This window comes from Phascolarctos cinereus, unplaced genomic scaffold (assembly GCF_003287225.1).
Source record: "Phascolarctos cinereus isolate Bilbo 61053 unplaced genomic scaffold, phaCin_HiC Scaffold_9;HRSCAF=440, whole genome shotgun sequence".
NCBI classification, from domain to species: domain Eukaryota; kingdom Metazoa; phylum Chordata; class Mammalia; order Diprotodontia; family Phascolarctidae; genus Phascolarctos; species Phascolarctos cinereus.
In genome coordinates, this window is record NW_027556402.1 from 15,843,232 (window position 1) to 15,860,898 (window position 17,667).

Genomic DNA, 17,667 nt, shown 5'->3' on the forward strand with positions numbered 1-17,667 from the left:
GGGTCATCACCCCCACCCACCTAAGTGTCCATTGCTTGTCACGACTGGGCGCTGGCGGGGAATTGGTAACGTGCAAAACAAAGAACAGATTGCAGCCTTTGAGGGAGAACTGACATTCTAGCTCAGATGGATTATCTTCATGTCAAGCCTTCCGTACCTTTCTATTTTGGGGGTGGATTGTTGATTAGAAACAGTGAACTTTGGGAAATTGGAATTATAATGGCAGTTTTCTAGCTAATGAGAAGAAAAAGAAATAGGTGGCTAGGAATCAACAGCAGAGAATTGAGAAGATGCAAAATTGTAGTTTAAAAAAAAAAAAGGCTGGGCCATTCCAGGAAATAACACCTAAAATTTTCTCTTGGGTGGGCTTCCCAGGAAGACAGGAATGGAAATCTTGGTAGAGAAGCATAGCTGTCCCCAGCAGCTATCTGAAGAAGAATCCAGAAAGACTCTTTATCATGGGATAAAGAAATCTAAAAAGAAGCAGAAGGAAGCTCAAATATCCACTCCAGAACTGAACCCAAAAATGACCAGTGGATCTGGGGAGAACCCTGCACCCAGTTGAAGTAAATGAGGAAGCCCTGGAGGTGGAGACGAACTGAGCCAGGGATGCCAGTGAGGTCTTTTGCAGATGGACCTGCTGCCAGCTGGCTGGCCCCTGAACATGGGACTCTCATGCCCGTGTGAGCACCAGCAGTCAGGGACCTGATGTGCCTCGGGCTGTCAGAACATAGGCCTGGATCAGAGCCAGCCCCCATGGTTCATTGAATGTCACGGTTGAGCTGGGCTGTGCACTCCTTACCGCACTGAGAGCCAAGGAGAAGACATGGCCAACTCCTTTATTGGGTGCATACTAGAGTCCATTATGGATCATGCAAGAAGGCAAAGAAAGCCCCATCGAGACTAAAACCCACGCTAGGTAACCAAGAGACTGATTCCGAAGCCGAGATCGAGGCAGAGAGTGGGGCCTGATACCAGCCACCCATCCAGAGCAGCAGCAGCACCCTGAATGTAGGGGGAGCAGGACTAAATGAGCTGGGCAGGATTGGGCCAAGTGCAAAAACCCCAGTCAGCTGAGACTGAAATCATGAATGAAAAGAAGAAAACAATGGAGAAGTACTGTGGGTTGGAAGAAACTCAAGAGGGAAACCCAGAAGAAGAGAGTAATCTTACAACAAGCAGGAAACCTTCCAGGTGAAAAATGGACGACTGCAAAGACTGCAGGAGTAGCCCCAAGAAAGGAAATGAGAGATCAAAAGAAAATTACAAATGAAACGAGTTGAGGAGGAAACGGAAGGAGAATAACTAGGAAGCACTCTATCCAAGTGGTGGATTCCCTGAAAAACAGAATGGAGCACTCAGAAGGCAGTGATTCCATGAGACAACAGGAAATATTAAAGCAAAATCAAGAGGTTAAAGAAAGAGACATCAGTTATTAGCTATAGAAAAACAACTGAACTGGAAAACAGGTTGAAGAGAAATGATTTTAAGAATTAGCAGATCCTCTGAAAGCCATAACTAAACCAAAAATCTGACTTCAAAAAATCATGACTATTTCAAGAAATCATAAAACTGCCCACATATATTAGAATCAGAGAACAAAGAGAAAATAGAATCTGCCTCCTGAAAGAATCTTCAAACTAAAAATATTTGAGAACATCATATCCAAAATTTAGAGCTTCCCAATCAGAGAAAAAATACTGAGAATAGCCAGGGGGAAACAAAAGAGCTCATACACAAAATGACCACAATCAGGATCACATAAAACTTAACAACAATTGTGACAAAGGAGGAAGAAAAATCTTGTAAAGTGATATTTCAGAAGGCCAAGGGAAGAGTTTGCAAACCAGTAGTAACTTACCCTGCAGAAGTAAGTAAAATCTTGAAGGGGAATCATGAGGTGGACCTTCTATAAAATAACCAACTTGCAATTGCAAGCATTTTTGATGAAAAAAGCAGAACCAGGTAAAAACTTGGAATGCAAACTTGGGAGTCAAGGTAAACCTAGAAAGACCAATGCAGTTGAAAAACTGGAAGAGGCTAAATATGGTGAAATACAGACATTTCACCAGAAGGAGAAGTGACAAGTATCCCTTCAATATGCTAATCTCTTCACCCAAAGAGTAAAATAAGACAGACACAGGGCCTGGGTGGTTTTTATTCTGGTTGGTTATAAGAGAAGGACAGCATAAGAAAAGTAGGTGAGACGTGAAGACTGGGGAAAACTTAAAATTTCACACCTGTGTGGCATGTTTAGAACAAGAATATGCAACCGTGAAGGGGCGGGCAGAGTGGGCTTCTATTGGCATTGCTCTTACTTGAATCGGAAGGACTAATGAGGTCACTTTTATATGAACCAGATGAAGGAGAGTAATAATACACACATAAACACATGAAGAGTTTGGTGTAAATAATACATTAGACTCAATAGCAAAACAAACAAAGAGAGAAACAGAATGAGTGGAGAATAGAATCAAGGAGAGGTTATTCACAGATGCAGCCAACCTTTGACTTCTGAGGGATGACCACAGAGTTGGTATTAAAAAGATAATTATCATATAAGAGTCAGAGATGGAAATCTGGGATTGGTGGACAAAAGGAGAGGCAGGAGTTAGGAATAAGCCACTTTAATTATGGATCATTAGTATTGATTAGGGGCAGCTGGGTAGGGCAGTGGATAGAGTGCTGGGCTTGAAATCAAGAAGATCTGACTTCAAATCCAGCCTAGACATATCCTAGCTGTGTGACCCTGGGCAAGTCACTTAAACCTTATTTGCCTCAGTTCCTCATCTGTAAAATGGAGACACATTGGAGAAGGAAATGGCAAGCCACTCTAGTATCTTTTCCAAGAAAACCCAATGGACAGAGTTCCTGGGGTCACATAGAGTCAGACATGACTGAACAATTGAACGACAGTTAGATTCTTTGTGCTTCTCTGCCCTCTTATTTAAAAACGGCTGTTGTGGGAGAAGGGGGGTCCATGATGGAGGGCTAGTCCTACCAATGCACTTCATTTTATGGCATTTCGTCCCATAAAACATAAGGAGAGCACAGTTGGTTACAAAACAGAAAATACCATTGTGTTATTGGTAATAAACACCCTTGAAACCTAAAGATTCAGAGCAGTCAGCTGAAGGGGTGGAGCCAGATTTATTATGCCTCAGAGAAATTAGCAGTCATGATCTCTCACGATGTCAGCGTAGAATTAGACAGAGTTAAAAGATAAGGAGGGAAACTAACTTCAGTTTAAAGACACGATATGTAATGCAATATTATCAGTATTTAATATACATGTGGATGTGCACATGCCCCCAAACATAACAGCTACATACTTAAAAGTCAATAGAATTATAGAGAGAAGTAGACACCAAAGTTATAACAATTGAGGATGACCAGTATGCCTCTTCAGACCTAGACGAGTCTACCCAAAAATAATAGTATTAGAAAGTCATCCCTCCCCCAGCCCTTCACTTATCCATAGTATCACCTGTAGAGTAGAAACCAGAAACCATTTATTCTTTGTAGAATCCACCTGCCAGAGTTAGTCAGGATTGTAAGAGGGAGTTGCCAACCAGTGTCACCCCAGGAATATGGGATTGATTCACTGTTAGGTAAACTATAAATATAACAGATCATATTAAGAACCAAATAAACTTTAAGTGATATAATTATATCAATAGATATTTTTAAAAATGTTTTGACACAGTACAGTCAGTACCAGATCTCAAACTCTATTACAAAGCAGTAATCATCAAAACTTTTTGGTGCTGGTTAAAAAAATAGAAAAAATTGATCATGAGAGCAGGTTAGAGACATGACCTAGAAGCAGTTAAATGTAGCAGCGTAGTGTTCAGTAAACCCAAGGATTTTGACTATTCAGGAACGAACTCAGAAATTGCCCACAAAGCTAAAAAACAGTCTGTCAAGAATTTGGTTTAAACTTTCATCTCGAATCGTTAACAGAATAAATTCCAAATGGACACGTGATCTGGATATGAAATGTCATAAACAAATTAGAAGAGAAGGAAAGAAGATATCTTTCATAATAATGGAGAGGGAAAGAGTTTTTGGAAGGATAAGGGATAGAGATGTTCACAGGAGATTAAGTGGACAATTCGGTAAAAACTGGAAAGTGTTCCCAGAGATAAAATGCAGTAAAAATTAAATGAAGATATCTTTATAGCAAATTTCTCAGATTAAAATTTGATATCCAGACTATATATGGAGTTAAATAAAAGCAGAATCTGTTCCCAAAAGATAAACAGTCAGAGTATGAAGAGGCAGCTCTCTAAAGAGAAAAGAAAAACAAGCTATGAACAGCCATCGGCAGTAATGTTCCAGATCTCCAAATCCAAATTTGAATAATAAGAGAACTTCAAATTAAGACAGTTCTGAGATTTGACCGTATTCCTATCAGATCAGGAAAAAATAATCAAAAACAGAAACTAGCAGTGGTTGGGAGGGCTTTTGCAGGATGGGCACACTGGTTCCCTGTTGAAGGAATTATGAAGTGGTTCAGCCATCCTTGTAAGCAGTTTGGAGCTGTCCCCAAAAAGTCATCACACAGCATGGGTTTTATCCCAAGGAAATAAAAAGAAAATGACCCATGTCTCCGAAAATGTCAACTGAAGTACTTTTTTTATTGTGTCCAAGAACTCCAGGCGAAGGAGGTGGCCATCATTTGGAGAATGGCTGAACAAACTGTGGTTTATGAATGTAATGACACATTATTGAACTGTAAGAAATGATGGAAGAGATAGATGCAGAGAAACCTGGGAAGATTTTTATGAGCTGATGCAAAGTGAATTGAGCAGAACCAGAAGACTACAATATTATAAAGGAAAACAGCTGTGAAAGACTTAAGAACGCAAATCAGTTCAATAACCAGTTGTGATTCCTAGAAGCCTAGAGATGAGAGGTATTGGATTCTCAAATGAGACAAGTTTTTAGAGGAACAGGGCGTGTGTGTGTGTGTGTGTATACTTTATAATAAGGCAGAGATTTTATTTTTGTGTTTGGATCAGCTATAGTGACTCTAAAATTAAAAAAGAAAGAAAAAGTGTTGATGACTCTTCTTTTAAAATAATCAGAAAATAGCAGAAAGACCTTTAGAAGGTGACGCAGATGAACAGGGGAGGTGTTGGAACTAATATGTTAAATTTGAAACACTCAAAAATAATGGTAGTGTGGGCACTCTTTTTTCTCTTCTTTGTATAGAGAAATATTTCTATTTCTTGATGTTTGTCCATGTCATAATAATAAAAGAAGACAATTTTAGAATATTCTCTTAAGACTTGTTAAGGGGGAATGGCAAATCTGCTCATAAAGTTAGAGTTGATTTGATTTTTGGAGGGTTTGGGGTTGGTGGTCTGGGGGTTTTGTTGTCACCTGCCCGTTCCATGCTGAATGTCTGGGGGGGGGTTGATGGTCTGGGGGTATTGTTGGTCACCTGCCCGTTCCATGCTGAATGTCTTAGCTCTCCCCTAGTCACTTCTGGTCAGACATTTGCAGTCAGCATTCAAGGAAGTCTCTTGGTGCAAATCTAGGAGGAAATTTCTCCTCTGGGTCATTTGGTGGAAACCAGAGAGGGAAGCACCCTGCAGGTAGAATGCTGCCCTGCAGGTAGAATGCTGCCCTGCAGAGCCTTCTGGCTGGAATCACTGAGGTCAGGATCCCAGGTGACTGAATGATAACATACCTCTCACCTTGCTTTTACCTGTCCTTTAGGACGCCTGTGGGCAGAGGGAGAGCCTGGTTGCGCTTGGCATTGATGCAGAAGAAGCTCTCGGAATATATGAAAGCCCTGATCAATAAGAAGGAACTCCTCAGGTGAGAGCCACACAGTGGAGAGCTTTGATGCTTGCCAGGGGACTTCATACCTGAAAGAAAGAGATTTGTGTTTTCCACTCACACATGCCTGGCAGCCTTCAGTGGATGGAAAGGTCTCTCAAACAAAACTGAATGCTGTATAATTATAATGACCCAGCTAGGCTGTGGGGAAGAGTTGAGAAAATTCATCTCCTTCCCTTCTTGGCAGGCGTGGGGGACTGTGGGTGTATAATACTGCATATACTGTCAAATATGGTTGCTCTGTTGGTTGATTTCACTAAAATGCTTTTTTTCCCCCTAGCTTTTTAATTCTTTATTTCTTTTGTTCATTCTTTCTCTTTTCTTCCCTCCCTCTTTCTCTTTCCCTTCCGTCCTTTGTTCTTTTACTTTCTTACCTTCCTTCCTTTCTTCCTTCCTTCTTTCTTTCCTCATCTAGGTCTTCCCTATGCCAGTGAAATAAAAAAATCCATCCAGTCCCTGTCTTCATCCCTTGTAAAGGATAGCTTAATGGCTGGGGAATAGGGGAAGGATGTATTTTTAAACGAGGGTTGTATAAAAAACAAAGATGTCAATAGAAAAGACTTTAAAAAAACAAACTTGTTCACCCCAAGCTTCTCACCTTAAAACAAGGAAGGCTTTTGAACCATTCATTGCATTGGGGTGCTTGGCAGTGACTCATAGTAATAAGACTTTCGGGAATCTGAGAAAACCAGGCAGCTGAGAGAGTGTTAGGAGAGTATTAAGAACAGAGCAGAGACTTATTTAGGCCACTGAACAGAGCAGCCTAGTACAGGTGGGGTAGAGAGCCTGGTGGATCCTGCCTGGGCTTAGATATGCTGCTTCGTCGCTGTCACCACTACCAGGCGCCATCTTTGCTAGAGAAAGTTCTGCCAAGCTTGGAAAACCCAAGCCCATTCACCACCACCCTGCCTTCCACTTAGTGGAGAGATAGAAGTATTCTAGTGCATCGTGCCATGTTTGGAATAGAATCAAGGGGAGGATCCATCCATAGCTCTCCAGGGATGAGCTTCTTCCATACCCTTTCTATTTCTTCCTTCACCTGGGATCATTCTCCACCAGGTGAGTCAGCAGATATTTATACAGTGGTTTACTATGTGCTAATGACTGAGGGATCAAAAGAACAATGACTTTTCTTAGTTTTTATTAAAAAAACCAAAAACCAAAAACCAAAACTTACTGTATAATTATGGAAGAAAGACTTAACCCTGGGGCAGCTAGGTGGTGCAGAGGGTAGAGCTCCAGCCTTGGAATCAGGAGGACCTGAGTTCAAGTCCGGCCTCAGATGTTTGACACTTAGCGGCTGTGTAACCCTAGGCAAATCACTTAACCCCAATTGCCTCATGAAAAAGACAAAAAAAATGACTTACCCATCACAAAACTGGTGATAGTGGTAGTATATGATACATACCATAAATGCGATAGGAATTCAGATGCTGGATGGGGGCCCTAGAACAGACCACCCATCAATGGCAGAACAGAGATGAGTCTCTTGACTTTGGGGCGTCGTTGACCAAGTGTAAGTTCCAAGCTGGATGACCTCTTTTTAAGATTCTTGGCTTGGCCACATTTCTCTGTTCTCCATAACTGTGTCTCATGAAAAAAACAATGAAGTCTGTACAGTGGCCAACAGTGATGGTCGTTAGCAAGGATGGAGCCAAGATTTCTTAGCTTTTGAAGGCAACAATGCTGACTGTGGTGTCCTCCATTTCTGAAGGCGTGGATCACCCAGGTTTTGAGGACAGTTACTGGGAGAACAGAAAGATCATAGAGCCAGGATGCTTCAAATTTCCTTTGACATACAGAGTAGAAATAGCTCATCCCTTCACTAGTGGAGGAGCTGTTTGTTGATCCAGCTTAGAGCTCAGCCATGTCCTTTGTTCCGTCTCCATTTGCCTTTCAGAACTTTCTCAACTTGCTGAGGGAGAGTCACCAAGCGAAAAGAACGGAAGGAAAAATCAGATCTAGCCTAGTTCATATCATCTCTGCACAGATTAAAACAATTAGGTGAAATGGAAGTGTTCAGATACAACAATGTACTTTTTTCTGGCTTAGTTAAGGTTATAGAATGCTTGAGAAGTTCATGTGTGTGAGCCTTCTCCTGGGTTTGTCTTGCAGTGAATTCTACGAGCCCAATGCCCTGATGATGGAAGAGGAAGGGGCAATCATCGCTGGCTTGTTAGTGGGTCTGAATGTCATTGATGCTAATTTCTGCATGAAAGGGGAAGATTTGGACTCCCAGGTATGTAGCTGCAGGCAGTCTGCACAGCGTTCTGGGTTAAATGATGCTCTCAGTATCTAGGTCAGCATGGTTCCACCAACCAAATTAAAGAAGAGTGTTATAAATGAGTCACAGTCAGGAGTCCTTCGATTAATTCTCTTGTGAATATAAGAGAGAAGGGACTTTACATAGACTCTAAGTAGGTTCTTTTTTTTTTTTTAATGCCTTCTGAAAGCCAGCATTTGATACACGGTCTTCTCTCTCCTAATTATACTGCATTGCTATAAATCTTCCCCTCTGCTGAATGAAATGCTAGAGATGAATCACTGTCAAGTTTCACCCTGGGGGAAGGAGAATTCAGGGTTGGAGAAGATGGAAAGAAAAAAGGTGGTATTTGAAAGTGAACACAGGATACCTCTCTGACCTGAATTAAAAGAAACAGGATGAAAGAAAATAAGAATCTTTTTTTCCTTCAATTTTTTAACATTTTTATTTAAAGTTTTGAGTTCCAAGTTCTGTTTTTCCCTCCCCCATCTCTGAGATGGTAAGCAATCAGATATAGGTTATACATGTGCAATTATATAAAACATTTTCATGTTAGTCATTTTGTACAAGAAGAGTCAAATAAAAAAAAAAGAATGAAAGTGGAAAATAGCATGCTTGAGTCTGTATTCAGTCAATATCAGTTCTTTCTCTGGAGGTGGATTCTATACTTCATCATGAGTCCTTTGGGATTGTCTTGGACCATTGCGTTGCTGAGAATACCAAAATCACTCACAGTTCCTCATTGAACAGTATTGCTGTTACTCTGTACAATATTCTCCTAGTTCTGTTCACTTCACTTTGCATCAGTTCATGTAAGACTTTCCAGGTTTTTCTGAAATCATCCTGCTTGTCATTTCTTATAGCACAGTAATATTCCATTACAGTCATATACCATAGCTTGTTAGCCATTCCTCAGTTGATGAGCATCCCTATGATTTCCAATTTTTAGCCGCCACAAAAAGAGTGGCTGTAAATGTTTTTGTACAAATATGTCCTTTTTCCTTTTTTGGATGTCTTTGGGATATAGGCCTAGCAGTGGTATTACTGGATCAAAGGGTATGCACAGTTTTATAGCCCTTTGAGTATAGTTCCATGTTGCTCTCCAGGATGGTTGGATCAGTTCACAACTCCACCAACAGTGCATTAGTGTCCCAGTTTTCCCACACATTCCTTCCAACATCCACCATTTTCCTTTTTTCTCATATTAGCCACTTGATAGGTGTGAAGTGATAACCTGAGTTGTTTTAATTTGCATTTCTCTGATCAATAGTGATTTAGAACATTTTTTCGTATGACTATAGATAGCTTTGATTTCTTTGTCTGAAAAGTGCCTGTTCATATCACTTGTATTTTTATAAATTCTATAAATTATCTCTTTTACATTTTGTAATGCTCTCTATATCTTCTTCGGTCTTAAATTGTTCCCCTTTCCATAAATCTGACAGATAAACTATTCTGTGCTCTCCCTTTTTTTTTTATTAGCTTTGAAAGTAGCATGCTGAATTTACTATACATTCATAAAAAATAGGCTATATATAATACAGATTGATGGTTTCACACAAAATTCTCTTTTTCTCTTCTACTTTGTACATGAGAATTTCATGATCTCTTAATTTGTTTATGGCATCACCTTTTATGTGTAAATCATGCACCCATTTTGACCTTATCTTGGCATACAGTGTGAGATGCTGGTCAATACCTAGTTTCTGCCATGCTGTTTTCCAGTTTGCCCAGCAGTTTTTGTCACATAATGAGTTTTTGTTCCAGAAGCTTGGATCTTTGGCTTTATCATATGCTAGATATGGTCATTTACTGTAAGTCATTTGTACCTCATCTGTTCCACTGATCCACTGCTTTATCTATGTCTTAGCCGATACCAGATTGTTTTGCTGAGTACTGCTTTATAATGTAGTTTGAGATCGGGTGTGGCTAGACCACCTTCTCTTTCAGAAAATGAGAATCTTAAAGAACACTGGAAGGAGGTTAGGTTTGGTGAGAAGGGGGCTAAGAGAAACACTAAGCGAAGATCAAATCCTCCTGACTTCTCTTGTCCTTGTACCCTCTTTTTTCATCCTTTTTATTTAGAGAAGTTACTTCTATGTCACACAAAATTCCAGTCCTCCTCAGCCCAGCTTTTTTTTCTTCAAGCATCACAATGTTTATCAATAGATACAAGTATTTGTGATCAGGACAGAAGCATGACTTGATAAATTAATTTATAAATTAATTTGAATTAATTAATTTCAGTACTAGGTAACATCTTTTTCATCGCAAATCACCAGTCTCCATCATGCCAAATGGTACAGTAGATAGAGCCTGCATCTGGAGTCAGAAAAACCTGAGTTCAAATCCTGCCTCAGACACGTATAACATTTCTGACCCTGGGCAACTCACTTTACTGCTCCCTGCCTAAGTTTCCTATGTGGGGATAATAACTTCCGCATTAGGGTTGTTGTAAGGATAAGATGAGATAATATTTGTGAAACACCTTTCAAACAAGATAATATTTGTAAAGCACTTTGCACACTGCAAAATGCCATGTCAATGTTGGCCTCATTCTTTCCTTTCTTCTCGTGCCTCTTACTCCTCCATTGTTTGGTCAGTTGCCAGATTATGTAAATTTTACCTTTTCTGTACTTGAAAGGTCACAACCCTAGTTCAGGTCCTTATCACCTGCTGCCTGGACTGCTGTGAAAGCCTCCTAATTGGTCTCCTGGCCTCCAGGCTTTCCCCTCTGCCATCTGTCCTCCACAGGGCCACCACATAGTGCTTCTGAAGTGCGGGACCTGCCATGTCACTCTGTTGGCCAAGGATACAGTTCAGACTGTTGTGATTGGCTTTTAAAGCCCTTCATGCTCTGGTTCTCCTTGTCTATCTTTCTGAGTGTATTGTAAATGTCATGCCTGGTTATGCCCAAGCAAGGTGTTCCGTCTTCTGTCTCCGTCCCTGTTATCAGGAACGTGTGCTCCCTTCTTGTTGCTACATCATGGAATTCCTGTATTCCCTTGAGGCTCAGTGAAAGTGCCGCTTCCCCCACAGGAGCCCAGATTCCCCACCTTCTAGTGCTTACCTAGATCTAGTGTGTTTCTGTTTTTTTCTCCCAGTAGAACAGCTTCCTTTTTGTCTTTACGTGCCTTGTACCTAGTCTGATTCCTAGCCTACTTTTTTAGAGTAGGTGTTTATTATAATAATTGCTTTCTGATTGAATAAGTGAATGACTGGCTAAAATTTTGTGTTGTGAAACTTAGGACCTGTTCAGACAGGGGATGGTGAAACTCAAATTTCATATTAAATCTTGGAAATTATTCTTCTAGGTTGGAGTTATAGATTTTTCCATGTATCTCAAGGATGGGAACAGCACTAAAGGCAGTGAAGGGTGAGTAAGACAAGGAGAAGTCGTTTTCCTTTTCCTGCTGCTTAATTTCTTTGGTTGTTGGGGCTCCATGATAAAGGGGTGGTCAGTCAGTTTCACAATGTTGGCCATGGAAAGGGCAACCATGCCTGAAGTCTTATTTAAAGGGCATTGTTTATTTAAGTCAGAATCTTTTCAAACTTTGTGGTCTCAGGGATTCCTTTACACTCTAAGAAATTATTAAGGACACCCCCCCCAAGCTATTGATATTTACCATATTAGAAATGTAAATGTTTTAGTATTATTATGAAAATAGTTTTGATCTTTAGGAGTCCTGAAAAGGTCTGGAGTCCCCGGACCACACTTAGAGAGTCACTGACTCAAAAAGATTTGTTCGCTCAGTGGATTGTAGCTTCTTCTCAATCTCATAAAACAGTACCCCTCCCTTTTATTATTAAAGTCTAATCATAAACTAATAAAAGTCTAATCATAGACTTTTGAGTTGTGTTAAATTTTTGTTCAAATATACATTCTGCAGCGTAGAAATAGACCAAAAATAGATGCACTACGGTCAGCTTATAAATGAATAGATGTGGAACAATTACAAAGATGTTTTTCATCCTGGTTGGGATAGCTCTTTATTGTGGTGTTCCCTGTTAGAGCTAAGAGGCATTTCCATCCTGGTGGAAAAGCCTTCAACCCAAGATTCTGGAGAGATGGGTTCTGATTATGACCGAGGTATGATCTCCTATAAATCATCTCACTTTTCTGGTTTTCATCCCTAGAATGAGGAGGGTGGATGACCGGCTCCAGGGTCTCTTTCCTATTATTCTGCAGTGGTCATCCTGTAGTTTGGGAAAGTCATGTCATGCTCCATTTCTCTAAATTAAAATCTGGACCTGTGTACCTTTGTACATGTTGGAATACTTAGGTCTTAGAAAAAACATCTTTTTCAGCTCCCAAGTTCTTTCTCCTCCTATTGTCCACAGAGATTTTACATGATCATACCGCCTAAAGCTGTAAGGGACCTTAGAAATAATCTGTTCCACATAGATTTTTCATTTTCTGGGTAAGAAAACTGAGTTCCAGAGAGTTTAAGGAATTTGACCAAAGCAGTGCAGGTTGTACGTGTCAAAGCCAGAATGTGAACCAACACTCGAATCCATTAAGAGATTTCATCGATTTTTAAATTGTAGTGACTTGGATACGTGTGTGTGTGTGGCAGAAACATGTACAAACATCATCAGAAATGCGAGATACGCAGATTTAAAGACATCTCCACCCAAATGGTCATAGGGCCTATTTGTGCCTGACCTGTAGTAGAGCCTTCCTGGCTTATATTGGTCTTCTCAGCCACAGTTGGATGCACTGCACCTGGACCCCAACATAGTGATGTCATTTTGGTCCTCTCTGATTACAGAGGACAACAGCGTTCATCATGCCATTACAGTAAATGATGACCTTGAAAAATCACATCACCCTGTTGTATCCTGAGTGCCAACCATAGTGTCTAGCATGTTGTAGGTATTTACTAAATGTTTGTGGACGCATTGATTGATTGGACAGAATGGAATAGACCCTGTTACACGTGAGAAATGGACTGTAATTAAATCATGTCTTGTGGCTGTCAGGATGCAAGTCCATATTTGCTAGGCGGAAGCAGTTCAGTTAAAGAATTAAGGAATATTTCCCTCTTACAACTAACAACCCACATTGCTCAAGTTTTTAAACCTGTAGAAAGACTTTATGAATTGTGGGCATTCCATGTGTGGAAACTCCCTTTCATCAGTATAGGACTTTTCTATAACTAGCCGTGGTTACACAGCCAGTGTGTGTCAGAGACTGGACCTGAACCCAGGTCTTGCCGCTGACTCCGTGCTAAGGCAAGTAGGCAGGACGCCAGGCTGCCTGGCTCACTGGACCTACAAGGGCATTGCGTCCTGGCACCCAGCTCCCTTGTCTGGACCTGTTTCTGTGTCATGATCCTAATTTTTTGTTTTGTGAAAAGGGAGGAGGGGAATCATCACTCTTGGGTCATTAAGTATTTACCATATATAATATTTATTGTATTATTAGGTAATCGTCATTTCTTTTTTTCCCAGAGATGGCCAAATTACTGCTATTTTGGATCAGAAGAACTATGTAGAAGAACTCAACAGACATTTGAAGTAATTAATCAATAAGTACTATTACCTTAACCTAAACTTTAATGGAGGGAAGGGGAAAGGGAAGATGATTGGCTGAAAGGTACTAGAGGTGGGGCGTGCCCCGTTCACAGGTGCTCTAGCCGGAAGCATCTCCTGGTCGTTGGTAATGTCCCCAGAGGGCTCTTGGCTTAAATGTGCTTCAGCAGTACCAGGAATAGACCCCCAACTCAGCCCAGGTGGGGTCTTTTTTTCCCCTTTGGTTATAAGCTTTTTAAGCAATTTAAATGTTGGCTCCCCAGGAACACTCCCTGGGCCCAATCAGTTCCTAAGTCTTCCTGTTTCTGCCTCCAGAAAGTCTCGTGTTCATCCCCCCTTTTCTCTCTATTCACGTAGCTACCACCATAGTCCAGGCCCACATCACTAGGTGCTTAGACGGTTCTAGCAGCCTTCTCATTGTTCTCCTCTCTTCAAGCTTTAGCCCTGCTCCACAAAGCAACCAAACTGATTTTGCAAACATTTAGGAGTGAGCATGTCCCTCAGTAACCCTAAAGGTTCCAATGTAAACTCTTCGTTTGGCCTTTCCATCCCAGCACAGTCCAGCTCCAACCTAGTGCTACCACTTTGTGATATAGGTGTTATTCCTTTCATGCACTCTTCTGGTCCAGCTCAACTGTGGTGTTGCTCTTCACTCGTTTCAGTCACATCCAGCTCTTCATGACCCCATTTGGGGTTTTCTTGGCAAAAATCCTGCAGGGGTTTGCCATTTCCTTCTCCAGCTCATTTTGCAGTTGAGGAGCTGAGGCAAACAGGGTTAAGTGACTTGCCCAGGGTCACACAGCTAGCAAGTGTCTGAGGCTGGATTTGAACTCATGAACATGAGTCTTCCAGGGGCAGCTAGGTGGTTCAGTAGATAGAGCTCTGGCCTTGAAGTCAAAAGGAGCTGAGTTCAAATCAGACAGTTGACACTTGCATCACCAAAAAGCAAAAAAAAAGAAAGAAAATGAGTCTTCCTGACTCCAGGCCAACAGTCTATCTGCTGTACCACCTGGCTGCCTTCTACCCAGCTGTCCTCTATGCTGTTTCTCAAACCCTGTATCTCCCTTCCCTGCCTTTGCCTAGGCTGTCCACCCAGTGCCTGGAATTGTAGCTAACCTCTGGAATAATATCGCCCTTGGAGGTTTGCAAAAGCTCTTTACCTCTATGGATCTCATTTGTTCTGCCTCCTAGACTCCCTAGTCTCCTTTCAACAAAGTCCAGGCACTACCTTTTCTACTGAAGCTTTTTATTACCTCTACCCCACCCCCAACCCCCAGCTGCTAGTGCTTTCCCCTCCCAAAATTACCTTGTATTTAGTTAATTTTCGAATATATATACGAATAGACTTTAAAATGCATGTGTTGTCCATCCTGATAGCGTGTAATCCCCTTGAAGGAACTGGTTGATTTTTTTCCTTTGCATCCTCAGTGTCTAGCACATAGTAGGAATTTAGTAAGTGCTTTATTGTTGGGTTGATCGTCTCTTTTTTATAATCGTCACTGTTGGAACTAAGTTCCCCCTGGCGTCGTCGTTTTACCCCAACTCTGGGGTTGTCAGATCAATGAACATGTGGTTCACCTGGTGTTTTCAAGGGGTTTTTAAGGCTGTAAAGGTATGTGACTTCAGCACTTGACCAAGGAGGAGAGGGAAGCCTTCTCTTTCAGTGGATCAGTCAGTAATTTAGCTCCTCGGGGATTTGTACACAATTATTCGTTTTGGGGTCTTTGGCCTTTCGCTGTCCTCCGCTTTACTTATGGACTGTAGTAACCATCCAGTCCGTCAGTATCATCATTAGTGCTCCCCACGGGCATGCGTTTCAAGTACTTGGTGCTCTGTAAACTATAGGTGGGCAAAGCATCATTAGTGCTAAATACAAACTCAATTTAATAAATGCTGAATGGACTGGTTGGTTGGATCTTTTGGGGGACTTTTGACAAAAGAATACTTTGTGTGCATTTGTTGAAACCTCAAGTGGCTGTCGTGGGGGTGGAGGGTGGTGAGGTGGGAGGACAGTAGATGGGGGAGGGGACACAGACCAGCTATACCAAACAGGAGCAATTATCAGTAATCAGTTATAGGGTCTTAATGGAGTTTCATTATGTCCCCCTACTAAATTATATTCTCTGTGAGGGTAGAGACCAATCTCTTATTCATCACTCTCATTACTATGCAAAGTAATATGCAGTCATCATCTTCACTGAATTCATGTTGAATGAAAGGACAATAATTTGTTAAATTAGATTCAGTATTTCCTTTATAACTTTCATTATGTCCCAATATTAAGTAACCTGGATCTCCACTGGGGGTTCTTCAAGAATATTATCCTTAAAGACAAATCTCACAATCGTTACCAATCTCAGTTCAGGCTAAGAGAGGATGGTAGTTATTAGTGGAAAGTGTGAGCATGACCTTACTAATGGCTTTGCTGATCATTCTTCCCTGACATTCATTGACTGTATTGTAATAGACTTCGGTGGAATGTTTAAGTTCAGTGTTGAATAATAAAATCATGCTTGCTGGTTGATGATAGCTATTTTTCAAATGATACCATTCAAATGTGCTTTTTTTTTCCTGTTTGACAGTGCAACAGTAAACAACCTTCAGGCCAAAGTGGATGCCTTAGAAAAGTCTAACACCAAGCTGACCGAGGAGGTAGGTGTGGTAAGGCATTTCTGGGGTGGTTGGGTCGAAGCATTTCTAACCTTCCTGGTCTTTGGTGTGTGGTTCATCTTGGATGCAAATTAGATTCACTCTCCTTTTGTTGAGAATTTTGAGTTTGTGGAACTTAGAAACACCTGCCCTCCAAAGACCCTATTCAGTCTTAATTTTTCAATCTAAGAAAACATTCATAGGTTCTAGATGGAGCGTGTAATAGTTTTATCAGTTGGCCCTTGTGTAGAGTGGCTGGTCAAGTTGAGGACATTGCTGATTGTAATTATGAGGCTGCTGTGTTCATGCCTAGGAGAGAGGTGCTGATAATTTATTTTTACTTTCATGCAAAATTGATCCAACACTGTTTATGCTGAATCAGTACTTTTGGTCAGACTATTGCATGAGTAATAATAAGAGCAGTTGACATTGAACTTTAGAAGCCTTTCCTATCACTTAGTCATTAAACCCACACACCCAGCAAAGAAAACCTTCTAAGCTTCTCTTAAGCATGCCACCTTAGACACTTATGAGATAAAGTATCCCTAGGCAAGTGACTTGAACCTCTCTGAAAGCTTCTTCTGCAAATTGCGGTAATTAAAACACCTAATTCACAGTTGTTGTGAGGATCCATTGAGATAATGCATAGAAAGTACTTTGCAACCTTAGACTGCTATCTAAATATGATCTCTTAGCTGGCTTTATTATCAAAACTCTTTGTCAAGATAACTTGGAGCTGCCCAGTGAAATCACTGAAGGGTATTCAAGTGGGTTGACATCCACTACCTCCTGCACCAAACTTGATGGTCTTACGGCTACCAACTTTCTTTCAAAGCAAATAGCAGTAGAAAAGTACTTCCAGTCTTAAGAGTGTGAACTGGGGGGGATGTGAGGGGGAGATCAGCAAAAAGCTCCTATGTCTGATTTTGTTGTGCTTTTATGCAGAAGGGGAATTCAAAAGGTGCTTTCCAAAGGCTGGGAAGAAAAAAAACCCCAAAAACCACGCCTAGTCTTCATTTTGAAGACTTCAGTCAAGACTTTGGCCAGTCCCATGCTTTATTAATTAAGGCATCAGGAAATACGTATTTCAAATGCAAAGTTCCCTGCTCCTGGGCTTAGCATTTATGGGATAATTAATTATCCAGTAAAATGTAAGACTATTTTGGGTACGATGATTTCCTCATTAGGTCTTTATGATTTGTTGGGGAAGGAGGAGAGGAAACAGATTAAGAACAAAAACTCATCTGAGGTCACTGGAAATGATGAAGCCCCTTCTGTTCTCAGTTTTTCACTTCCCTAATAAAAGAAGAAAACAGCATGGTTTGCAGATTTTTTTTAACTTCTTAAAACTGTCCAAACAAGTTACAAAC

The 17,667-nt window shown here is 40.9% G+C and overlaps 1 protein-coding gene across 19 annotated transcripts in view; it reads left to right on the forward strand.

Annotated features, from left to right (window-relative positions):
- The window catches only part of RUFY3 (RUN and FYVE domain containing 3), a 128,636-nt gene that overhangs the window by 77,619 nt on the left and 33,350 nt on the right, over nt 1-17,667 (forward strand). For all 19 annotated transcript variants that reach the window (XR_013484111.1, XR_013484110.1, XR_002324928.2 and 16 more), the window contains 5 exons: nt 5,728-5,829; nt 7,966-8,089; nt 11,428-11,489; nt 13,568-13,633; nt 16,231-16,300. Coding sequence is in view for 15 of the 19 variants with exons in the window: in XM_020988517.2 (XP_020844176.1) it covers nt 5,728-5,829; nt 7,966-8,089; nt 11,428-11,489; nt 13,568-13,633; nt 16,231-16,300 (424 nt within the window). In the remaining 4 variants the exon portion in view is untranslated. The remainder of the gene's footprint in view (nt 1-5,727; nt 5,830-7,965; nt 8,090-11,427; nt 11,490-13,567; nt 13,634-16,230; nt 16,301-17,667) is intronic.